Source organism: Phytophthora ramorum (genome assembly GCF_020800215.1).
Source record: "Phytophthora ramorum isolate Pr-102 chromosome Unknown Phyram_PR-102_s0018, whole genome shotgun sequence".
Taxonomy (NCBI): Eukaryota; Oomycota; class Peronosporomycetes; order Peronosporales; family Peronosporaceae; genus Phytophthora; species Phytophthora ramorum.
Genome location: NW_027150664.1, coordinates 315,316 through 339,378, shown reverse-complemented (window position 1 = coordinate 339,378; position 24,063 = coordinate 315,316). Strand labels below are relative to the sequence as shown.

Here is a 24,063-nt window from a genome sequence, read left to right as displayed (position 1 = left end):
GTCTGTCGACGGCGACATTTTGGCAACAACTGGCCCGACCTCGTTCACCACGGAGGAGATCCCGTACGTTGGCGAAATGACTCTGCGTGCAAAGCGGAAATCGGTCGAAAAGGCCAACGCACGGCGCTACCATGCCGCCAGTGTACCGAGGGAGATGCCTGCTGCTCCGTGGCGTGAATATGGTAGGTTCCGTCTAGGATATCGCAAGGTGTAAAGCGACCTGGGCCAAGAACTTCAGCACGCACAAGGTCTTGACATGTGAATACCGGTACGCTTGTGGTGCTGAGTTTAGGTTAGGAAGCTAATGCATTTTTTAAAAGGAATGTTTTCGTGTATGTAGCCATCTCTATTGTTTTGAAAGTGTATCCGATTCACAAATGTGTATCAGCAATAACTAACCTAGTTCTCCTCGTCGTGTCGATGCTTCTTGCTCTTCTTGCTCTTCTTGCTTTTCGTTTTGTCTTTGCCCGCGGCACCACTACGCAGCGCATCCATAATCATAGCAACATCAGCACTTTTAGCAACCTCCTCCTTGCGCTGTTCAGCTTCCTCCTCAGTAAGTTGGGCTGCTTTGCGCTTCTTGGACTTCTTTTCCTTTTTGTCCTTCTTGTGCTTCTTGTGGGTCTTTGTACTCTCGTCCGCCTCGTCGCCTTCCACGACATCCTTGAACATGTCGGCGATCTTCTGCTGCTTCGTGTAGAGTGCCTCCCACTTCTCGCGACTCTGTTTGTACTCAAACAGGTGACAAGTGTTCATCACGAGCTGTGAGAAGTGACTTCCACTCAGCTGCGTCTCAACAGCAAGCAGTTCATGGACAACCGCCTCCTTCTTATCCAATGGCAGGTCCTCGTAGCACTTCATGACCGAGAAAGCGCCAAGACGATCCATGGCCAGTGTACCAAACTTGCCCACAAAGCGCTCGTACAGCTCTTGGCGCACCCATGCCGTGCTAGGCTCCTTGGATTCCCAAATGGGCTCCACCACGCAGCGACTGCCTGTTGAGTCCTTGGCAAGAGCCATGAGCTGGACAGAGTTGAACGAGAGGATGGCCTTGTACAGGGGGGTCAGGTACTCGCCGACCTCGAACTGCTGCATCTGTTCAATAATCTTAGCACCCATGACGTTCAGTTGGATCTTGGCCGACGTAGCAGAAGTTGACAGCTGCACGCTAAGAAGCGATGCCACGAAGTTCTTACGAACAGCCTCGGGCTTCTTGTTCTCCTGCTTTGCAACTGCGTTCACAAGCGCCTCGAAGACTTCTCGCTGGTGGATCTTAAACTTGACGCACATCTCCACCACGCGCCAAATGACACCAGGTCGGCCCATAGTCAGCAACGTCCATAGCGAAGCCTCAAGCTCTTCAAGCACTTCCAGTGCCAGTGCCTCAGTACGCACGAGCTTGACGGCATGCTGAACCACATAATTCGCGATGTTGTGCTGCGCGAGCTGCAACATCTTGCTACGCACACAACGCTCGAACACCTTCGTAAAAAACTTGTCGCTGGCGCTCTCGAACAGAGCCTCCAGCAAGTGGCTGGTCACCGCGTCGGCCGCCAAGTCGAAGAAGCCGCGTTCACACGCATCCTCGTCATCCCACTGAAGAATCTGCTCCGCAAGCTTACGCCGGCTTTTCGACGGTGCCAACTTGAGCGCGGAGGCGATCAGCGGGCCCGAGTTCTGGTCGTACAGCAGGTTCTGCAGCTCGTGCGTGGGGCTGTGGATAAGCACAGCCAGCAGCTCCTTAAACAGCTTCTCGAACGTATCGGGCACGTCATACGTGACCTCCGATCCGTCCTTACCAGGACGCGCTTCCGTGAACGTGACAACACGGTGCTTAGCCTTCTTGCCGCGCTTCTCCGGCACCAGCGGCTTGCCAGCCAGCACAGCCAGCACCGAGCGCAGCACGTGACTGGCACTGACGTCGTTCATGAGCGTGATCCACTCGTTCTCCACCTCCTTTACTGTGTTGACAATCACGTCGCTCATGGACGGAATCTCCTTCATGCGATCGTCGTCGTCGTCGTCGTCCTTGTCGTCGTCATGGTCCTCTCCGTCCTGCTCCTTGGCCACCACGGCACTGGCTCGAGACAGCAGGTGCTGCAGCACGTGGGACGAGTAGCGGTTGGTCCACAAATGGCTCATGTAGCCCGCCATCTTATGCAGCAGGAAGCGTAGCTGCGAGTCGCTCATCTTGGGCAGGAAAACCTCCAGCAGCTCACCCGCGTGGCGGTCCGACGCGGCGCTGGCCGCACGAGGAGCCAGCTCCTCCAGCACATTCCAAAGCAGAAGCTCCACGTCGTCGGCGCTCGAGTCCTCTCCAGGCTGCGTCAGCATCTCCGTCACCTCCTTCAGGTACGAGAGTGTGTCCGGCTCGAGGCGACGAGGGCGCACACGTCTGCAGGTCGTCATAGTCACATATTAGAGACGATGCATTGGTTCAGTGGGGAGCAGGTAGATACACGCACTCTGGTCGCTGCGGGCGCGCGTCCTGCGGCTCATATTCGTCGTGCTCAGCCATCCTATCGAGCTCTACGTCTGTTGATACACTAGTGACGTCTCCTCCACCAAACGGAATAACGTTGTGTGCAGTTCATGTACGAATTGTGTAACGAACTGCTCATTACGGGAGGCCACACCACGTTTATTCTTACGTGGGCCACTCCCATCGTACCTATGCGAACTTCGCGCCAAACGGTGGTTACGTTCCGATCCATACAACCGCGCAGTCAGTCAGTCCCAGTCATGGCGGAGTCCAGCGCGAGCCCCAGCAGTGGCAGTCCCAGCGCCAGTCCGAGCAGCAGCGTCAGCGCATCTCCCCCTGCGTCCCCTTCCGTCCTCCAAGACGTCCAGGATGATGCCAGTATGGACGGCGGTGAGTCTGTGGAGGACAACGAGGACGACGACGACATGAACGAGGCCAGCGTCCCCGAGGACGCCAAGAAGACGCTGCTGTCCACCGAGGAGCGAGAGGCTCTCCGCAAAGAGGAAGAGGCTGTTCTACAGGAGCAGCGCGACCGCCAGAGCAAGTCCTTGGACCTCGTGCGCCAGAGCCTCGCACAGGACGTCGAGTATGGGGCCAAAAGCGCCAGAGAAAAGAAAATGGACTTCCTCATGGCCCAATCCGACGTCTTCACGTCCTTTCTCATGGGCGGCAGTAGCGCCGTAGGCAAGGAAATGTCCAGGACCAAGGCGGCGGCCAAGGAGGCCGGCTCCAGACGTGGCAAAGGCAGCAAACAGGCCGACGCACAGGCTCTGCAGGACATGGACGACGCGCGCTTCACGCGCGTGACGCAGCAGCCGTCGATCATCAAGTTTGGCACCATGAAGCCCTACCAGCTGGAAGGCCTCAACTGGATGATCCGCCTCCACGACTCGGGCGTGAACGGCATTCTGGCCGATGAAATGGGTCTGGGCAAGACCCTGCAATCCATTTCTCTGCTGGCCTATTTGAGAGAGGCCCGAGGCATTGAAGGACCTCATATCATCATTGTACCAAAGAGTACAGTGGGCAATTGGATGAAGGAGCTCAAGAGGTGGTGTCCGTCCATTAAAGCTTTCAAGTTCATGGGCAGCAAGGAAGAACGTGCCGTGCAGAGAGAAACGGTGGTCAAGCGCGACTTTGACGCGCTTGTGCTGTCGTACGAGGTGGCTATTATCGAGAAGGCTCTCCTGCAGAAGATCAAGTGGAGGTACTTGCTCATTGACGAGGCCCACCGTGTCAAGAACGAGAACTCCAAGCTCTCGAAGGTCGTGCGCGAGTTCAAGGTGGAGCACCGACTGCTCATCACCGGCACGCCGCTGCAGAACAACCTGCACGAACTCTGGGCGCTGCTCAACTTCTTGCTGCCGGATGTGTTCTCGGACTCCGAGGACTTCGACTCGTGGTTCAATGTGGATGAAGAGGAAGGACAGGAGAATGTCATCAAGAAACTGCACACGATCCTGCGCCCGTTCCTGTTGCGTCGGCTCAAGGCGGACGTCGAGCACTCGTTGCCGCCGAAGATCGAGACCAAGCTGTACGTGGGACTGTCCGAGATGCAGCGCGAGTGGTACATGCGTGTGCTCCACCGCGACGCCACGCACTTGAACGCTATTGGCGGTAGCGACCGCGTCCGCTTGCTCAACATTCTGATGCAGTTGCGCAAGGTGTGCAACCATCCGTACCTGTTCGAGGGCGCTGAGCCTGGTCCGCCGTACCAGGAGGGCGCGCACCTGTGGGAAAACTGTGGTAAAATGACGCTGCTGCACAAGCTCCTGCCGAAGCTCCAGGCCCAGGGCTCTCGTGTGCTGATTTTCTGTCAGATGACGTCCATGATGGACATTCTAGAGGACTACATGCGGTACTTCAGCCACGACTACTGCCGACTGGATGGATCTACCAAAGGAGAAGACCGTGACAATATGATGGAAGAGTTTAACGAGCCGGGAAGCTCGAAGTTTTGTTTCCTGCTGAGTACGCGCGCCGGCGGTCTGGGTATTAACTTGGCCACCGCAGACATCGTCATTCTTTTCGATTCGGACTGGAACCCGCAGGTGGATCTGCAGGCCATGGATCGCGCTCACCGTATCGGTCAGACGAAGATCGTGCGTGTGTTCCGATTCATTACGGATGGCACGGTGGAAGAGAAGATCGTGGAGCGTGCAGAGCGTAAGCTCTACCTCGATGCCGCTATCATCCAGCAGGGCCGCCTTGCGCAACAGAACCGGAAGCTCTCGAAGGATGAGCTTATGACCATGGTGCGGTTTGGTGCTGACGAGATTTTCAACGCGCGTGGATCCATGATCACGGATGACGATATTGACGCCATCCTGGCTCGCGGCGAAGAGCGAACGGAGGACATGAAGGGTAAGATTGCAGCTGATATGCAACACAACCTGGCGAACTTCTCCCTGTCCGGAGACAATGGCAGCGCTAACGTCTCGAGCCTGTACGAGTTTGAGGGCGAAGTGTTTTCAAAGGACACGAACAACGGCGACATCCTGCCCTCGACGTTCATTGCTCTGCCCCAACGTGAGCGTAAGTCGAACTACAACGAAGACGAGTACTACCGCCAGCAGGCAGGCTTGTCCAAGCCCAAGAAGCCTAAGAAATCTGGTTCTGATGCAGCTAAAGTTCCTGTTGTGCACGACTACCAGTTCTTCCAACAGGAGCGTATGGTGGCGCTGCTCACTAAGAAGACTCAGGTTGAGAACCGGCGGAAGGAACTGACCCGACTCATTAAGGAAGCTAAGGCCGACGAGCAACGCGCTAAAGCGCGCAAGTCTAAGAATTCTGAGGGAGAAGAGTCGGCTGAAAACTCAGCGGAGGAAGGTGAAGGTGACGATTCGCGCTCGATTGCCCTTGAGAAGGAGCTAGAAGAGACGGAGATGGACGCTGCGGATGTGAAGGATATGGAGGAGTTAGAGAAGGAGGGCTTTGGCGACTGGACTCGCAGGGATCTGAAACAGTTCATCACCAGTTGCGAGCGCTACGGCCGTGCAGACAAGGCACGCGTGTGTGAGGAAGTTTCGGTGGTCCTTGGAAAGGATCCTGTGCAGGTGGAGAGGTACTACGACACCTTCTGGTCTCGCTACACGGAGCTGAAGGACCACGCCAAATACATAGAGAAGATCGAGCGAGGCGAGAAGCGCTTGGAGCGCAACGAAGTGGTCAAGCAGGCGCTCGCGCGCAAGTGCAGTCGATACAGCCACCCTCTGCGTGACATGCGGTTGCACTACCCAGCCGGCTACAAGAGCAAGGGGTACATCCTCGAGGAAGACGTGTTCCTGGTGGTCATGATGAACAAGTACGGTCCGTTGGAGCACTGGGGCGAGATCCGTGACGAGATCCGCAAGGCCTGGCAGTTCCGTTTCGACTGGTTCTTTAAGTCGCGCACTATCGGCGAGCTGCAGAAGCGTGGCGAGCTGCTCACCCGGATGATCGAGCGCGAGAACGACGAGCTGAAGAGCCGCAGCAGCAAGGATGCCGATGACCTCGCCAAGAAGGCAAAGAAGAGCTCCGGCTCGTCGAGCTCCAAGTCCAAGAGCAAGAGCAGCAGCAGTCGCAGCAAGACGTCGAGCTCCAGCAAGAAGCGCAGTAGTTCCTCGAAGACGTCGTCGTCTGCTGCCAAAAAGCAGCGCTCCAGCTAGTGGATGCCCCGTAACTCCTGTCTATTTTCACGAGTTCGTTTATACTTTGAAAACTTGTTCCGGTCCGCGAGTGATGGTCCGATAGTTGAAGTGTGTACCCATTCATAGAGCTGCTGCCGTTGCGAGGCAGCAATAAGCGCGCGATGATGACCCGGAGGATGACGAGCAGGGACAACAGAGGCCCCATGATCCGCCCTCTCTTGGAAGAAAGCGAGGACGCTGGGGACGAAGAAGAAGAGAAGGAGGCTGGACCAGTACAACCGTTGGAGATGATAGACGCGCCTTCAGTGCAAACAACCGACAGCGTCACAGTAGTGGTAATGAACCCCGCGCGACCACGTGAGCGCTTGGTTCGGCGCTCCTCGAGCGCGGTAGAGCGTGTTACCGTACCGGCAGCTCAGGAGGAGAAAAAGGATGGAGGGGACAAGTCACTGCGACCAAGATTCCTGCAGGAGCGCTCGGCCACGATTGAGCACATTACGCCTGCAGTGGTTCATCCTTCACGGGTTCCCCGGTCGAAGGCTAGTGCCTTTTTGGTGGATGTTCTGGCCAAGTCGAAAGAGCTTTCCGGAGCAGAAAGCAGATGCGGGTCGCTGGAACCGCTTCACTATGCTCCTGGCGTGACCAACCATCTCCATTATGTTCCTCCGCCGGGTGTACAACGTGGAGTGCCGCTGCGGATGGCAGGCCGAGCTAGCGTTAGCCGTCACTTTGGGCGACAGCTTTCAGTTGGGCCATCGTCGGATTTATTGGGTGGAGGAACGTCTACGGAGGCTAGGAAACGCCGCGTCAGTGCCAGTCAGGAGCACATGGCAGCGATTGTTCGGGCCCTCCAAGCTAGCAAACAGCAATTGCACCAGCAATTTGACATTCTGGATAGTGTTTTGCGCTTCATTAACGCGGACGAAAGAGATGACAATGGGAAGAGGCCTGTGCTCAAGGAGATGGTCAACGAAGGCATGATATCTGAGTTGGCAAGTATCATGCGCGAGTTTCGCTTCAATACGGGTTTGCAGGTACGTTAAAAAAACTGTCACCACACATCAAGCAAAATAATGTTCAAGCCCAAATGTTGTTTTACCAGGTGTGCATAGTGAACATTTTGTCAGCTTTGGCCGAGGAGTCCCCAGTGTATGCGTATATGATGAGTGAGGTGAGTTTTTATGCTTACCTCTATCGGTCCATGTGCATCTAACGACTAACGCAAGTTCTTGCCGTTTAGTTTAATCTCGAGAAATTGATTCAGAAAACAGCAGCAATCCACGCTACTGAAGACCGACTTGTTCTGCTGGCCTCGACCCTAGTTCGCGCGATCGAGGACTCAAAACGCAGTGTGAACATTCCAGCTTATCAAGCGGAAAAAGCGGAAAAGTCTCGTCGGCAATCGGCTACATATACTGGCGCGGCAATCAGCACAAAGCCAAAAGAGTCACCAGTAGCCGATCCATCACCAAGCGCGAAATCCGCTGCAAGTCGACGTTCATGTCAGCCAGGAATCGTAGCCACGGAGATTGCTCGAAGTCGCGCTTTCATCAAAAGTGTGTCTCCTTGTGGGCCTGAGCGTGGAAAAGATAATTCAGCGGGGCGACAGCGGCAGGCTTTCGCTCTCGATGCGGCTCCCCCTACGCTGAGTGCAAGCTACCGTCTGCTTTTCTCCCAGAAATTGAAGAACCCCGAGGTTCAACCCTTGCAAGTAGCTGAAGGCGACAGTGCCGATGCGGTCCTTGCAGACAACCACCATGAAAAACGGGACCGGCCCGCGTCAAGCCCGTCAAAAAGGTCGTTGTCCCTGGATTTGACGTCTAGGTCCCTTGCAGCGGCAATATACTCTGGTGGATCAATTTTCATAGAGCCATCGCCGCTCGCAAAGCGGATGCCATTTCGAGGAAGCTTCAGTGCTGCAGGTGTTCGCAGGAAGCTAAGTGTCCCCAGGAGGATACAACGCGCGCTGACAGAGAGATTGCCACCTACCCACCTACCAACGAGTCTGAGCCCAACACAGCGTCCAGCGATGCCCGAACGATCAAATCACTGTCCTGGAGAGACTGTCGAGCCAGAATCTCCAGTGATCAATGGTACCCCGATCGCGCTGCAAGAGTCTTCAACAGGTGAAGAAGAGGCTGAAGCTACAGCTGAAGATGACGATGAAGAATCGTACGAAGATGACTTTGACACCACCGGTGACGACACGGATGGAGACAAGAAGATGCCAAATCGTCAAGGCAGTGATCAAATTGCGTCTGACGGAGAGTTGATCGATATCCTGCATGAGATCGCGGTCCAAGATCTAAGGAGCACTGCTCTGCCAACTTCGATGTCGGAGGAAATCAATGCTGCCAATACCATCCAGCGTCATGTTCGGAGGGTATTAGTTCGACGAGAGTATTCCCGACCGGCTAGAACTGCCTGCAGCAAGAATACGGTGCAACCACGAGAGAAGAAAACCCCCAAAGGTGGCAAAAGTGGCAAAAGTGAGAGACGAGGGTCGAAAGGTAATGGAACCAAGACGAAGCGTATACCATTATCGGCCCGCGCTCACCGACAACTTCAAACCCAAGGTTACAACACCGTACAAAGCGAACCAACTCGTCGAGGAGTGAACCGATCGAGGCCAGTATCCCTGTACAAGAAAAGTAGCAATACTCATGTTCAAAGTGCAGCAAACGGTGGTACTGTCTTTCAACAGCGAAACCAAGCAGCGAGCAATCGGCTCTCAAACCAAGCAATGTCGCCACTGGGACGAAAGTCTTCACCACTGAAGCAAGAGTCGACAACCAACACGAGCGAGGTCGGACCCGAGTACACGGCTGAGGATACACAAACGTTGAAGGAGCCTCTCGACCCCGAAGCATTGAAACAGATCCAAACGTTGTATGCCGAAGGACTGCAGCACCACAAGGAGAACCACCTCGGACTTGCAATCGAGTGCTACGAAAAAGCTTTGGTCGTTCCAGGTGGACAGGATTTCGCGTCGCTGCACGTGAATCTTGGATCAGCGCTGATGGCACAAAACAAGTTTTCGGAGGCGTTAGAGCAATTCGAGCTGGCAAAGCGCATCCAGCCCGACAACATCAAAGCCATGTACAACAACTCGTTGGCGTTGCTGCATTTGGACCGACTCCAGGAAGCGCAGCGACTGGTACGTCTTGGCCTTGAAAACTCTGTCTTGCAGGGTGTTGACGTTATTGTTCATGTTGTCTCAGTTACGCCGCATTCTCGAGCTGGAGCCGAGCCACGAGAAAGCTCTCGTCGCCATATCGCATCTTCCGGGCAGCCTACGATCCCCAACACCACAGCAAATGTGCTAATTAGAAACCTAAAAAAAAGTTTTGTCAAGAATACACAAGCTGTTTATTCCTTTCACGCGACGAACAGTATATTTACATGCATCCGGGCCAGCTCAAACTCGTAACTTCAGTCCCTTCTTCCGGGTTTCATTAAATGCCAGGCGAGAGACCGCTAGCCTATACTACTTCCAGCGCTCGTCGCGAGTGCTCGTCGGGGCTGTCGCTGCTCTCGGTACTACTGGCGTAGTCGTCCTCGTGCAGCTTCTGCGGCGTGGACACGCGGAAGACGAACGACTGCGCCACGATATCGTGCTGGCGCGGACTGCTGAGGCTGATGGGCATGGCGATCGAGTACTTGACAAAGTTGCCGAACTTCTCGTGCTTGGACACCAGGAAGATGCCCAGCGCCACGAGGACAATGGCCGTGGGGAACGTGACCCACTGCGTCTTAGTGAAGCCGTGCGCCTGCTGGAAGAAGACGACGCCGCTGATGTTGCTCATGGTGATCCAGAAGCCCTGGAACACGGGGTACGACGACATGGTGTCGCCGCTCATGGTCGCCAGGTTCAAGGTGTGGGTCTGCGTCAGCAGCGTGGCCGCCATGCCGGCACACAGTACATACGTGCCAAAGTACTGAAACTGGTTATCTCCAGACACCGTGGACGAGATGAGCTCCACGACGCACTTGGCGAGCAGCACCGACTGGCCGCCAATGGTGCCCGAGATGGCGGCCCAGTAGAGCGGCAGCTTGGGGTCGATGATGAGCGTGTGCTTCTCGATCTCGCTCTCGTCGTACTTGCCGATCTTGAGGCTCGACAGCTCAATTTCCTCCAGGTGGTCGTCCTCCTCTCCAGGCAGCCGTTTTCCTGTTGGAGAGAGCGACAAGTGGTCGCCAAAGATGGGCGACGGGAAGGGAGACATCATGGCTCCCCTGTGCTTGATTTCGTCCAGAGCTGGCGACTCTTCCGAGTTCTTCTGCTTCTTGGCTGCAATTTCGCGCTTCTTCTCCTGCACGTCGTCCACGCGCGCGTCGTCTTTGTCGTTGCTCGCCACACGCAGCGCCGGCGCCTTGGAGCGACGCGCGCGCATGTACAGCGTCATGACAAAGGCCGTGGTGACGAGTGCGTACAGGATAAATGGAGCGGCCTCCATGAGCTCGTAGATCTGCTCCATCTGGTAGTGTCCCTCGTCCTCCTCGCTGGCGGCCGCGAGCACGACGACGCCCAACGACACGAAGGCGACGCCCACAATGTCCGTCAGGTACAGGCTCTGCTTGAGCCAGAAGTGTGACATGAGGCAGTTGCCCAGGATCGTGGAGCCGCCACCCAGCGACGCCACGAGCGTCTGCGGCGCGAAGCCCAGCGCCAAAAAGTCCCCGAGACTCGCAGCCACGACGCACACCATGCCCACCCACCAGATCGGGCGCGCGGTGTACGGGCGCTGCACGGCGCGCAGCTCCTCCTTGTCGTGCGAGTACTTTTGCAGGTTCACGCCGAAGATGGACAGGAAGGACGACACGATGGCGATGGCCCCGCCGATGAGGTCGCTCTTCATGGTGCTAGGGGGGGGGTAAGCTCCGGGTCTTGCCTTACACGGCGCTTGTTCTCGACTAGATGAGGAGTTGGAACCGGCGCTGGCTCGACGGGACGATAAGCACACTTGATGGCACCGACCAGGGGGGGCGGAAAATCTGGCGATATTGAAACTGAGTGAAGCAAACGGCTGGCTTTACCCAGGCATCAGTTGCGTGGCATAGAAATCCAGGCGCGAGGTTCAACCGTCCGTGGCTAAAGTTTGGGCGTGTGGATGCAGACTGCATCATGCATGCTTGCAGGTCGGGCGTGGACGGAAGCGATGGGTTGTTTTTGCTGGGGACGGCGCGAGCACCAAGTCTGGACGACAGGGCGACGACAACGACACTTCACATCGGACGCACGTATCATCAACTCTCTATGATGATACAAGATGATTCCGTTGCCGTGACCAGCGATCGTTTTCGAGACAGCGGGCGGGACCAGCTCACCACGCCAGTGCAGAACTCCTGGCCGGATTCATGCCAGCTGCCGCGGTTGTGTGGCAGCAGTATATAATTGTGACGAATCAGAGCGCACCACCGCATCTATCGTGTGGACCACATTCACCCGTTGCCGGCTCTGAGGTGATCAGCTGTGGCGATGCCAGCGCGGACAACAGGCTGCGGCATGTATGGTAATCGATGGGTCTGGTATTGCCAGACAAGGGGTCTATTGCTTGCAGTCGGGGCGGTTGAAGCTACAGCTGGGGCACTAGTGGCTGTGCAAGCAACGGGCTGGATGTCTTAGGTAGGATCGTGCACCGACTCAGAGCATTGCCAACTTGCCTGCAGCTAAAAAGGCTGCATGGAAATTTTTGAGAGCAACCTAACGGGCTCGAGCTCGAGTTTGGAGCTCTTGACGCCGGGCCCAACAAGTGTGGCGATGCAGTTTTCATCTCAAGAGTCTGGTCCGCCATTAGCAAGGCTGCGGCTGTGATTACCCCCCGAGAGCAGGTGTTTCGCCTGGCCTGTGGATTTCGTTGGTCGGGGCTACAGTCATGTACAAGTGTATGCCTTACACTGATACATGACAAGTTAAGTGCAGTGTCTGAGACTATTTTATGTGGACTGTTTTTCAGTTTGCTCACACTAAATAGTCTAACCTAGACTATTTATTGGCAAAGACTAATTTTGAAGAATGGCAAAAAACACTTTTCACAGGCGAAATTGAACCCGCGCCACCTCACTTGGAACGGTGCCACACAAACGACTGATATTGGTATTGCAACGTATCAAACACTATATAAAAACAAAACGGTGAATCGACCCCAGTCGTGCTGAGTAGCGACATGCATCCATACCCGCACGACCCAAGTGAGACTACTTTTAAACTTGAAGTGGTTAAACTATTTGTGAATACCACAATTGTGTATAAACAATAAATAGTCTAACATTTGAGAGCTTAGACTATTTATGAATATATACTATTTTGGCACACAGACTAATTACCGTAGGCACTGTACAGTGCTCATGGGAGTTAGTGTCCGATGAAAAATAGCGTCCACTTAAAAGTAGTGTATAGGACACTAATTCTATTTTTTGGGCATTAGGAAACCATTTCCAAAAATACTGTCCATCTAAAAGTAGTGTCGTGCAAAACATCTATCTCAAAAGAGCGATCGGCAGGACGGCACTCCACGAAAATGGCCGCGCTTTCTCCATGCGGTGGATGCGGCGAGCTCGTCGGGAATGTGCACGTCTGTCCCGTATGCCAGATCAGTATGCACACGTGGTGCGGTACGCCAGAAGGCCCTGAAGGGTTTGGCCAGAAGATAATGTGCCTAAAGTGTCTCGCGCACGAGCGGCCCGTGAGTATTACGTCAGCTTCGCCGATTATCGCAGCCTTCGACACGATGGCTCGTCAAGCCACGACAAGCAATGGTGCCGCAGTCAAATCCACGGTCACTGGAAACAACATTGGAACCACCAACTCTGGTGAAGATGGTGCCAGTGCTGTCATAACAGCGGAACACGGTCGTACTGTCGTCATTTTCGACACGAAGCGCAAGCGCCAAGTTGTCTCAACTGTGTCCAAGCGTCGTGCAGTTGTGATGTGGATGCAAGAACAGCATGAACTCGGTGAGACGGCGCTCGCCAAAGCTGCGGTTGACCATTTTCCAGAGGTTTTCAAGAATGAGAAGAGTCGAGACTCCGATCGGAACAATGAATACATCAGCGAGCGGGTGAATGCAGATCTATGATTTTGAGGAGTTGGAGGAGTATCTTAGTGTCCTCTCGACCAAGTGAGTGTAGCCTTCTCGACACCGGAAAAACGCTTGGCTTCGTGGGCGAGACTTCCATCAAGTACACAGAAGTCGTTTCAGGGGGCGAAGGAATGACGATGGTCGTCAGACTCACCGGTGGCGCCAGCGGTCGTGTCATCCTACCGATGATGATTCTACAGAACGCCAGTGCCAACTATCCAATATGAGGCGTCCCAGATGATGTTCAAGGCGTGTGCTACCGCACCGGACCGAAAGGGCGGATGGACAAGCGTGTGTTTCGTCAGGTTTTGCTCGAACGTCGAGCCATCCGTGCCGATCCTCACGGAAAGAAAAAGGCGATCTTTCTCGACAACTGTGGAGTGCACCTGTCAGCAGACGAATGCGCTGAAGAGCTGCGAATCCTCAATGCGGATCTGCACTTTTTGCCACCCAACTCCACTGACCTCTGTCAGCCAGCGGATTCGTTCGTCATCGCCAAGTTGAATCGATCTGGGCGCGAAAGTGGAATGCCAAGAAGCTCGAGCTGATCATGGACGGGGATTGGCAGGACAACGTGTGCAACGATAGTGCGTGGTCAGGTAAGTTGAAGAACCCAGGGAAGCCTTTCTTCTTGAAGCTGGCCGCTGAGTGTGTGCAAGAGCTCAACACCCTCAGAGACAAGAACGGGCTGACGTATGCTCGGAAGGCTATGATTCGCTGTGGTATGCCCGTTGATGGGAGTTGGACTGTGACACAGCTTTCAAGAAACCATCAAGGAGTACTCCGATGAGTTCGCAAGAAACGACAACACTCAACATAAAATTTTATTCTTGCTTACATCCTACGCTTGGAGTTGTGATACGATATCCCTCTGTATGCCTGGGGCCGCTGTGACTTCCGATTGTAGACGCAGTGTTCTGAGATATCAGAACGAGCATCGAATCTTCGTCAGAAGGGGCGCTCGACTCATGGTGCTTAGCATACTGGCGGTCAACCTGTTCACACGAAATGCCGGACGGCGGTCGCGTTAGCAGTTCTGTGCGCCGGCTCTCGATGTGAACAAGAAACCCCAGTATGATCCGCATCATGATCCGAATCAAATGTTGGTGGATGGAATCGAACCATCGACCTCTCGTTTGGTAAACGAGCGTTCAACCACTAAGCTGCACCAACGTCACGTCCCTGTCGCTGATTGGACACTAATTTCTTTTTGTCGGAAAATACTGTCCTCGACACTATTTCCTTATCAGGGTTATTAGAGTACCGCAAAACTCTTATCGAAAGGCACCCCTTGCAGCACCAGGGATGCCAAATGCATGGGAAGAGGCATCTGCAAATAAATAACAACTGCATCACTCGGAATTTATTTATCAAGGATATTTTCCTGAATAGATTACGGCCACCTCGCTGGTTCAGTTGGTGAAAGCGGCTGTCGTTGATGCGACAGACTCAGGGTTCAAATCCCCTTGTGGCTACTCGGAAAGTTAAGTCATCTTATGATGAAATCTTGGTGCCAGGGTTCCAAGAGAAGTAGGTGCACCTACTTACGTCCCCTCCGTTTCATTCTCAACAATTGTAGTTTCGCATTTTATTGCTGTTATCTCGCTCTGCATCTTTTGAGACGTCTTCACCGATCCTGCAGCTTTCGAGAAGTTGAATTACTACCTGTAGCTTTGCATCGTACGCCCCTGCATCATCTAGCGGGACTTTGCGCTGATCCGACGGCACGCCAAGCTTCCTGAATCCAGCCACAATGGTGCTCGTAGACAACCTGGCCCAACTTGCATGTAGCCAACCCACGACGATCTCTCGTGTGGGAGCTGTTAGTACGAACCTACTCTGTTTACCTTGATGACGTTCGAACTGCTTCTCGATGTCCGACAGCCACTCGGCGCGCAGCTAAACCTTGAGGGGTCGCATCCACGCGATGTCAGCAGGCTGGTAGACGGAAGTATATCCACCAGGGACTTTGAGCAGAAGCACATTCAGCTCCTTAGCGCACGCCTCCAGCTCGGAAGTCCAGTGCCCACTAAACTCGTCCCAGATGAGGAGGACGGGCTCATCGATGTCAGTGCGCGCTGCGAAGTGGAGCCGCAAGAACTACACGGAAAGCTCAGCGTTCCACCACCCACGACTGTTGCAGTAGATCGGCATCCCAGTCGATGCCTGCATCGCTTTTACCTTCTTCCAGAGGTCTCGACCGAAACCCTGCTGCTCCTTGTGGTTATGCTGTTCGGTGGCCGGCACTCGGGACGGTGGCTGCTTGAAAACGAGGAAGGGGGCGCACTTGATGCCTCTCGAGTCAGCCAGAACCATGGCTGTGAGGCGGCTCTTTTCCTTCCCGCTGTTGCGGACCCACACCGTTCGTGTGCCTGTCTCGTCGATGGTGTGCGTGGGGAGATGCTCAAAGTTGAGCGCCGTGTGGTCTGCGTTGTACGCCTCCGTGATGCCGTTCAAGAGCATCATCCTCTGCACCTCCTCGCGAAACTTCTCCGCCACCTCACGCGAGTCGCTGGGGGCCTTCTGGCCGATCCTGGTCCGGCGCCGCAGTGAGAGCCTGTACGACTTGAGAAATCGGAGGCGCCACGACGAGCTTGCCGAAAACTGGTCGAAGCGAAGATCCAGCTCACCTGCTACTGCACGTGCCTTCATCTGGAGCATGAGCGGAGACACTGGTACGCCCTTGCGCCTCAGGTCCCTTATCCAAAAGGCTAGGTAGTCCTCCTCCGCCCGAGGAAGAATGCAGCCGACGCCAGATCGTGGTTCTTTGCAGAGGTGCCCGTTGCCTTGGGCAACTTGTTTGGCGATGTCATCACGAGCTTCAAACCACTTGTGCAGTTGCCGCTTCTTCCGCTTTCGGACTTCCGCTTGGAGAGAGGGATAGAAGCGTGTTACTGCTGCTGCCATGCCGTTCTGCTCGACGAAGCTATTAATAATATACTTGCGCTGGTAGCTGATAGCAGTGCGAAGGCACTGGCTTGGCGAAGCCTCGAAGCCTTTCACGCGTGGGCGGCTTCCTCGGGGCATTCTTGCAGACTGAGTAATGGCGAAGTGCAGTGCTGATGAATGGCTAGCTCGCTGCGTAACCTATCGACTGGTGGTAATTTATCTCCGGGGTGCCTTTCGATGTGTCATGATAGATGATCAAAATGGAGTAATCTGATAGGTTGATATTTTTTAACCGTCGCCTGCAAGGGGTGCCTTTCGATAAGATTTTTGCGGTACGGACACTAATTTCCATATTTTTCGATTTAGGTCTCGGTCGAAAATTAGTGTCACTGACTCTAATTCCAATGAGCACTGTAGCTAACTTGACTTGCGTTGATTGTTGAGCTCGTGTCGAATTGTAGTTCAACAACCTCATAAAGTCGTTGATTGAATGCATGGACACGCTGATTTGCAACATTTTCGCAGTGCACGACGGTGATCGTCTCCAGCAGTCAAGTAGGTGTTGACAAAAGTCAATGCAGTCATTGTGGAGCTGCGTCATGACTCAGGACTCAAGCTTCAAACTTGACCCTAGATCGTCATGAACAACGTAGTATAATAACAATCAACACAAGATGGCCGCCGAGGACTCAACTAACGTCCTCGCGACGGTGCGTCGCTTACGCGAGCACTCCCTTAGTATTGGGGTTTAATCGGCTGTGGGTGGGTTGCGGTATTCAGATCGGCTACCTGTCGTTTTTGCTTGCTGCTCAGCGTCTGTACATAGCCACTCTCAGTAATTCCTTTAAGTCATGCTCAGTCTCCTGGTTCATGCTGCTTGTCCCTTGCATCCATCCGATACAAACGGCCACGAAGGCCGAAATGATTCCTTCATGATCCTTTCTAGTCGAGCGACTACCACTGAAACCGATGGGCAAGCTGACGGATGCAACGCGAGGCATATTTGGCCCAATAGCGTCATTGGGCAACTGGATGAACAGGATGAAAACGACACTTGCAGGATACCAAAAGCAACTGCCTGCGCTATCTTAACCTCGTCGACCATGACACCGTGGAATGGGATCATGTTTGTATCTAGTTCAGACAAAACCACTCCGAACGAGAAAATATCCACCTTCTCGTCAAACCGTAACTTATCCACCTTCTCGTTGCATGCACCTTTTGTACTTTCCGGGGCCATCCATCGAAACGTCCCAACTCTGGCAGTCATTGTGTAGTCATCGGTAGACACTGGGCCTTTTGGGCACTCTCGTGAAAGTCCAAAGTCCGAGAGTTTGGGTTCCAATTCCTCTGTCAGAAGCACAATATTGGACTTCAAGTCGCGGTGAATTACGACCGGCGACATCGAGTGCAGATACTTCAACCCTCGAGCGATTTCGTACGCGATGCGGATTTTAGCGTAATTGAAGCCTTGAGGGTGGCCGCGCGAATTCAATTGTTTCAGCCAGGTCTGTAAATCCCCGCGCTCCATCAGCTCCGATATCACCAACAGATCAGTGCAGAGATTCCCAGCCATGCCAACAAATCGCACGATGTTTGGATGATCAAAACGTGCCATCAGCTTGCCCTCTGCAACATTCTGCGGATCACATTTAGAAATCTTCTTGACGGCCACTGCTTTGTGGTTGTACGTGCCCCTGTTGACCCGGCCTTGTCCACCACTACCGATGAGTTCGCGAACGACTACTTGATAAAATGGATATGCAAGCTGCACCTTCATCCAGTCCGGACCGCGTACATCTCACTTCTTTTGTGGTATTCCCAAAAACACCATGCCAATAGTATAATGAAAGCCACGATAATCACCGCAAATATCCACGCCATTGCACTTAAACCGAGCCCGCCTCTTAATAAATGGGGGGGGGGGGGGGTAGTCAACGGTAAATTCGAGACTGAGAGTTTCGCTTTTCACAGAGATTTTGCTTCTCTCCAAGAGAATCGAGAATATTCTTTTTGTTAGTAGGCTGGCCAATCAGGTTCGTCTGGCGGACGTTTTGAAGGGATGTCGCCCACCCCGGGGGCTACCTTGAAGTCGCAAATATCATCAAGGATGCCGCCCACCCTGGGGGTTACCTTGAAATTATCTTCTTGTGGTGTATGAGTACACCAACATTATGTACACCACCTCGTCTCTCACTTGGATACATTTTGCCATGGCGAGCACGACAGCGACGCTGGCGGCGCTGCTTCGCGCGCTACGGCAGGCCTCGACCGCCCCTGCGGCCTCCGATGCCATGGACCAGTCGGTCGACCGTCTTATCTCCACGTCGTCGCTCTCGGAGGCGCAGAATCTCGTCTTCGGTGCGTGTAATTTAACGGCGAATACAAGGTATACACTCCCATTCGCCTGACAGTGTATACTGTATATTTCCCAGGACTGCTGCAATGCGCCAAGGGCCATCACTCTGCTGCATTCACTGAGAGTTTGCATGGGAAACTGCAACAAGCGGCGGCTATTTGCACCGAACCGTCCAGCAAGGCGCAGTACCTTGGCTTCGTGCTGCTTGAAGGAAGTGTCCATCTCTTGGAGACGCTAGAAGTGTCCACCCAGCGTCAAGTGCTGCTCCAGTGCTTCAATGCCAACAAGAGCCTGTTATCTGGCTACGTGGCGGCTCTGACAGCTGCAGATGGACCCTTTTGGGGTCCGTCTGTGACATGTGAAACCGCCAAGAGGACACTGCACATGGTCGCTCCGGTCCTCAAGACAGTCCTCATGGACAATTCTCAGACAGAAGGACACAAGGCTGCCGTGTTGGATGCTCTGTGCCGCATCGCCTGGCACTTTGGCGACGACTCGGAGGACCACGAGGCTGTGAGGACGTCGGTGGTCAACATGTTGGTGCAGGCCCTGGAGCTCGTGCCGCACTCGCGGCTGGCCCAAACCGCCTACGTGACTCACGTGGCGCTGATTGTGGATCTGCTGAGCACTTTAACTGCTCGCAGCAAGGAACAAGTGGCGCTGGCGAAGCGAACGGCGCGCTTTGTGCTCGAGTCGACGCAGATTTTGATCGGACAGGATGTGGGCGTTATTGCTCTGCTGCAGTCGCTGGAGCAGCTGGCCCAAGCGGTGCCTGAGGCTTTCTGGTGCTCGGTCTTCCTTGCTTCCACTGCGTATTTCTTGGTGGACAAGTGCGAGACGCCACTGGAGCAACAGCTAGTGCTGCGTATGTTAGCGCACGCACTAACATTTGGACGTGAAGTTGTTTCTAGTAGGCCAGACGGACGTGGCGTGTACGTGGAGATTTTATTGCTGCCGTTATCGTCTATGATAGCGTTGCACGGAAGCGCTGTGTCGGAGCTGCTAAAGCTGGTGATGGAGATCAAGTCGGCGACCACGTTTCATCCTCAAGCTGATTCTGGGGCGAGAGCGCCTCCGACGAAGACAGCAACTCATGCGCGCTCGGCTGTGCGACTGATCAGCGATGAAGACGTCTGTCGACGCTGGTTGGACTCCCTCTTTCCACCGGAGGACGCAGCACACTCTGATGCCAACAACTCAACAGACAAATGGCTAGCACTATTGCTGGTGGCGTTGTTGTCCGACGGACGGTCTTCTCTCCGTGGCCACGCTGCTAAATGCTTCGAGCGACAAGTGAACAGCAGCCCTAAGTTTTGGGGCGTCGACTCTACCAAGTCGTTGGTGGCGAGTTTGGTATTTCTTGTTTCCCAGCACCCGCCTGGAAACGCCATGGTGGCACGTCACTTTGGCGAGTGGTTGGCCTCGTGCTTGTATTCATTGGCAGCACTAGCAGCTACAACTACAGATACGATGCGAATCGTGCTTCGCCTGATCGATAGCATGAATGGCACGACCAAGATGCGGCCTATGGCACTGAAACTCATGTATGAAGTGTGGCGACACGAGTCTCGCGTGTTTCCGCGGCTGGAGTCGATGTTGCTTGAAGCCACTGCTCGTGACGAGGATGCAGAGCGACGCGTCGTGAAAATGGCTACGGTTAAAATGTTGTGCGAGGAAGACCCAGAGTTGGGAGTGCAGTTCATTTCGTCCATCCAAGGATTTCTCGAAGACGAGTTGGAGTCAGTGGTTTCGATGGCCATGGATGCTATCACTGCACTGTGTGGAGGAGATTGCCTCGACTTTTACGTTGCGTTCAAGATCATTGCTCAGAAAATGCGCAAGAACAAGGTGGGCTGTGCTGACGAGCCACTATTCCAGGAGCGTTTGTGCTGCTTCTACGCGCTTGGTGGCGCTGAAAGCGCAGCAAACGAAAAGCACGCGTCGAAACTACTTAGCCAGGCTTGGGAGTTTGCTGACAGCGAGCACCCAAGCGTACGGAAGGCTGCATATGCAGCAATGTCCAAGTTTCCGCTGGGTCTGTTGGGGTTGTCCATGCCAGCTGATGGCGTCATGGAGCAGGATAGTGATGAGGAGGATCAAGTGACGGAGGAGGAAGTTGAGGAGCAACTCGATGATTTGATGCAGCGTCTTCAGAGCGAGCACGACGCTGATGTTCGCTCCGAGATTGAAAAGCTGATGACACGTGTTATCGAGCATGAGAGCGCGAAGTTGACTGTGGGCGTCGGTCGCGGACAGCGGATGGCATCTGCAGCATCGGGCGATAAGTGGCAACAACAGCAAACTTCCCAACAGACAGGATCAGTTATGGTTGTGTCAGCTGCAGCTACTAAGGAGATGAAGGCACTCCTTCCGTCAAGAGCAGAGGTGCTAGCTCTGTTCTCGGCAGCTTCAAGTATGGCCGACTGGAGTGGCTTTCTGTTGGCCTACCAACCCAAAGCAGCGATCGATACGAAAAACGTGAAGCGGAAAGATAAACTTGTTCGGCTTGCGACGCAGAATGTTGACGAGCTGGTGGAAACAGTTGGTACTGTGCTTCAGTCGATGGAACTCCCATGGGCATCCACAAGCGCATCAACGGATGCTGACTCGAGTTGTGAGGTGTTCTTGCTCATGCAAGCACTAATGAAAGGATGGAGAACTTTTATGGCAACGTACATAGCTTCGCTGGATGAATTGGCGGAGTTGAAGACACCTGTTGGTGTTGACGACGCCGACGTTGCCTTCCGTGTGTTTTCCGAAGGTGTTGCAAGCCTGATCGTTTCGCTGCTTCGTGATAGCCCGAACACAGTTGGGGGCACGATGGCTGTTGGTGCGTTGCTGGGGCAATTGTGTGAAACGAGGCATTGGCAAAACCCGCAACTGCGCCTGAAGTACGAAGAAACTGTGGAAGAGCTCTCGCGACGACTAGCTTTGTCGATTGAACAGGCTCGCGTGTTTTCTGTCGACGACGGGGATTTTCGCTCTTCGTCGATTGGTGCTTCGATTGCACTTCAGCTCTCTTTTGGTCGACGAAAGGTTGATGCAGGTGATGATTGCAGCAATTTCTGCCTCCAGCTGGAGAAGATTGAGCAGATGTTTAAAGAGTTATATCTTAACGCCTCGGACGAGCTGTTGCGCGCGAGTGCGCTGTTTGGGCTGAGCCACATCGGCGCTCTTTACACGAACAGCGAAGACCTGGAAACCTTCGAAACGACTCAGTGGAGGCAGCAGCGAGTAAAGCCAATCGCTGAGCTCGTTTTCTCGTCTTTCCTGCAAAGTAAGTCCTCATCTAACGGGGACGTGGTGTTCCCCCTTGACAAGGCAACGGAAGCGAGCGCTTCTATTGACAAAGTTCCCGCTGCTTTCGATCAATCTGGGTCATCTAGTGATGTATTGCTGCGATGGGCGTCATTGGTGGGGCTAGCACACTTGGCTAGTGGGTTCTCGAGCATCAGACGCTTGGACTGGCTTACGAATGTGCGACGAGTGCTTGAAGCGGTGTGGGAAACAGTTGACGGCGCTAGCGTCGTAGCGGTTGCACTTGGGCCTGTGCTACTCGAATGCGTGCAGTTCGATTTAACTCCTGCGTCAAGTCTGGAAAATTTTGTTGCGAGCTGCATTCAGCGTGCTGCCGACTCTGATACACGCCTCGGTGGTGGTTTTGTAGTGACAGCAGCAGCGTTTGTGTTGTGTCGCTTGGAATTCTTTGGAGGCTTCCCCAGCACTATTCAAAACCAAACCAGATTGGTTGTCGAGGGGATTAAAGGAGTGCTTGAAAACGAACGCAGCGAGGGGGGTGCCGTACGTACGTTGATGTTATCTGGTATCGCAAATTTCTTCCACCTGGCATTTGGTATGTCAGGATCCTCTAGGCTGAGCTTGGCTGATAGTGTAGAGCTTACACTCGATCCCAGCACTATTGATCCGCTTGTCAAGCTCGCTCGAGCCGAGTCTGCAAAGAGTGGAAGGGATTGTGGTTTCGCCGGAGCAGTTCTTGGTGCTATCGCAAGCACGGCGGACGGATTTTATGTTTCTCAGAAGAAGAAATCGTTCGACGTCGAGCTTCGCGCTCTTCCAGCAAGGAGTTTGTTGGCGAAAACGCTCGAGTGGCTCCGACAAACGAATCCATCAGAGAATGTCCGTCCACAGTCATCCGCTGCTACAGCAATTCCAGAGACTCGCGTAGCGTTGTCACTGTTAAACTGCCTAGCATCGGCAGGATCCGTGCTTCCGTTGCTAGACTACGCCTCATTAACGCATCGCGTGATGATGCGATTCTGTTCTGTCGAAACGAGCGTCGCATGCGTTCGATTCGCTGCTACGCAGGGGAGTTGTGACGAACTCTTGGCAGGCGAGTTGCTGTCTAGCACGTGGTTTGGAAATGTTGACACGGCTGTTCAGACTCAGTTGATCGGCGGACTTTCGCGCTTAGCTACTCGCGTCCCGACGGATGTTCTGCGAGCCCTTCTGGTGACGATATTCGACGTTCTCAAGGATATCTGGCGATGTGAAGTACCAAGCAGCAGCAGCGCTCCTCTCTTTGACAGCTGGACCTCGATGCTGTCTTCTATCTTGGACGCCACGCCAAGTCGTCGCATTTCTGAGACTTCGCTGGATATGGTCAACCAGCTCGTTCTTGAAAAAATTGTCGTGGAGCTTCCGTTCGGACTAGAAGCCTCGCACTTTGTGGAGCAGTTCGCCATCCGTGTTTTGTCGAAGGTGAACTACGGCGAGCCTGGCCCTGTCGGCGCATTTTTAATGCCGTCAGGATCAAACTCTTCCACGTGGAGTTGGTGGAGAAGTGGCGTGTTCGTCGTCGAACTAGCGCACCTCAACGTGCAAGCGATCGGGAAGCGCGAAGCCTCCCTGTTATTCCAGTGGATTTTGCGTCATGAGTTCGATGAATGGACGGATGGCAATCTGGTCGACACGTACTTGCAGCCTCTCATCGCTCGAGTTGGCGCACTTGTTGCCCAGCATACGAGACCTGGGGACAACGTTTCCTCGCTCTTGGATGTGTTGGACGCTTTCAGCCGGGGCATGGCTTCGCTTGACTTTTCTGTTCGTTCGGATGAGATTAAGCGCCGGGCACTGTTCGATGTAGTGGCGTGTGTGTTGTCTTGGAATTTGTCCTTGAGCCACGAAAAGTTCATGGCGAAGCTGGCGCGCTCTGAAGTCGCAGGCATCAACACCGCAACAGATTTGCTACCTTTTGGGCTGACACTGTGTGCACACAGCGCGAAATCTGTGTCGGCGCTTGGTGAGAGACTGCTGGCCTTGCTGCAGCAGCTAGCGCGCCTGGAGGCGGCCGAGGCGGCGGGGTACAGTGCTGCCCTTCAAGTGTGTAGCCGGCAAATGCACATTGCGGCGGACAGTTGGCATACCCCAAGTACGATGCAAGGAGAGATCAGAGAATTTTGGAGCATGAGCAATATGGACTGAAGAGGTAACAGCGTTGCCTAGCTGCTAAACGGGTTAATGCGAACGGTATGACTTGGCTTTCAAACGTGTAGACAGTGACCGATTTTCAAAGGTTTGGGTTTGCTGTGCAGTGGTGGAGTTGACGGCTGTACAGTCTTGAGAGAACTCCAGTGAGTAAGGAGAGCAACAAGCACGAGTAGC

At 54.1% G+C, this 24,063-nt stretch overlaps 7 protein-coding genes across 7 annotated transcripts; 5 read left to right on the top strand and 2 right to left on the bottom strand.

Annotated features, from left to right (window-relative positions):
• Positions 1–399: 399 nt before the first annotated feature.
• Positions 400–2,518, bottom strand: KRP23_13546 (Pumilio-like protein 23; the record flags this gene model as incomplete). Its single annotated transcript, XM_067884270.1, has 2 exons — positions 400–2,395; positions 2,466–2,518. 2 exons carry the CDS (start codon positions 2,516–2,518, stop codon positions 400–402), a joined length of 2,049 nt encoding a protein of 682 aa, XP_067738304.1.
• Positions 2,519–2,742: 224 nt separating this feature from the next.
• On the top strand, positions 2,743–6,129 carry KRP23_13545 (SWI/SNF-related matrix-associated actin-dependent regulator of chromatin subfamily A member 5; the record flags this gene model as incomplete). Its single annotated transcript, XM_067884269.1, has 1 exon — positions 2,743–6,129. The coding sequence occupies one exon, from the start codon at positions 2,743–2,745 to the stop codon at positions 6,127–6,129; it is 3,387 nt and encodes a 1,128-aa protein (XP_067738303.1).
• Positions 6,130–6,314: 185 nt separating this feature from the next.
• Positions 6,315–8,501, top strand: KRP23_13544 (uncharacterized protein; the record flags this gene model as incomplete). Its single annotated transcript, XM_067884268.1, has 4 exons — positions 6,315–7,145; positions 7,214–7,282; positions 7,352–7,500; positions 8,453–8,501. The coding sequence occupies 4 exons, from the start codon at positions 6,315–6,317 to the stop codon at positions 8,499–8,501; spliced, it is 1,098 nt and encodes a 365-aa protein (XP_067738302.1).
• A 353-nt stretch (positions 8,502–8,854) lies between these two features.
• KRP23_13543 (uncharacterized protein) lies at positions 8,855–9,437 on the top strand (the record flags this gene model as incomplete). The annotated part of the gene is made up of 2 exons (XM_067884267.1): positions 8,855–9,268; positions 9,333–9,437. 2 exons carry the CDS (start codon positions 8,855–8,857, stop codon positions 9,435–9,437), a joined length of 519 nt encoding a protein of 172 aa, XP_067738301.1.
• Positions 9,438–9,593: 156 nt separating this feature from the next.
• On the bottom strand, positions 9,594–10,970 carry KRP23_13542 (NIPA-like protein 2; the record flags this gene model as incomplete). The annotated part of the gene is made up of 1 exon (XM_067884266.1): positions 9,594–10,970. One exon carries the CDS (start codon positions 10,968–10,970, stop codon positions 9,594–9,596), a length of 1,377 nt encoding a protein of 458 aa, XP_067738300.1.
• A 1,662-nt stretch (positions 10,971–12,632) lies between these two features.
• Positions 12,633–13,190, top strand: KRP23_13541 (uncharacterized protein; the record flags this gene model as incomplete). Its single annotated transcript, XM_067884265.1, has 1 exon — positions 12,633–13,190. One exon carries the CDS (start codon positions 12,633–12,635, stop codon positions 13,188–13,190), a length of 558 nt encoding a protein of 185 aa, XP_067738299.1.
• A 5,105-nt stretch (positions 13,191–18,295) lies between these two features.
• On the top strand, positions 18,296–23,883 carry KRP23_13540 (Protein RST1; the record flags this gene model as incomplete). Its single annotated transcript, XM_067884264.1, has 3 exons — positions 18,296–18,443; positions 18,518–21,718; positions 22,682–23,883. 3 exons carry the CDS (start codon positions 18,296–18,298, stop codon positions 23,881–23,883), a joined length of 4,551 nt encoding a protein of 1,516 aa, XP_067738298.1.
• Between the last annotated feature and the right edge of the window lie 180 nt (positions 23,884–24,063).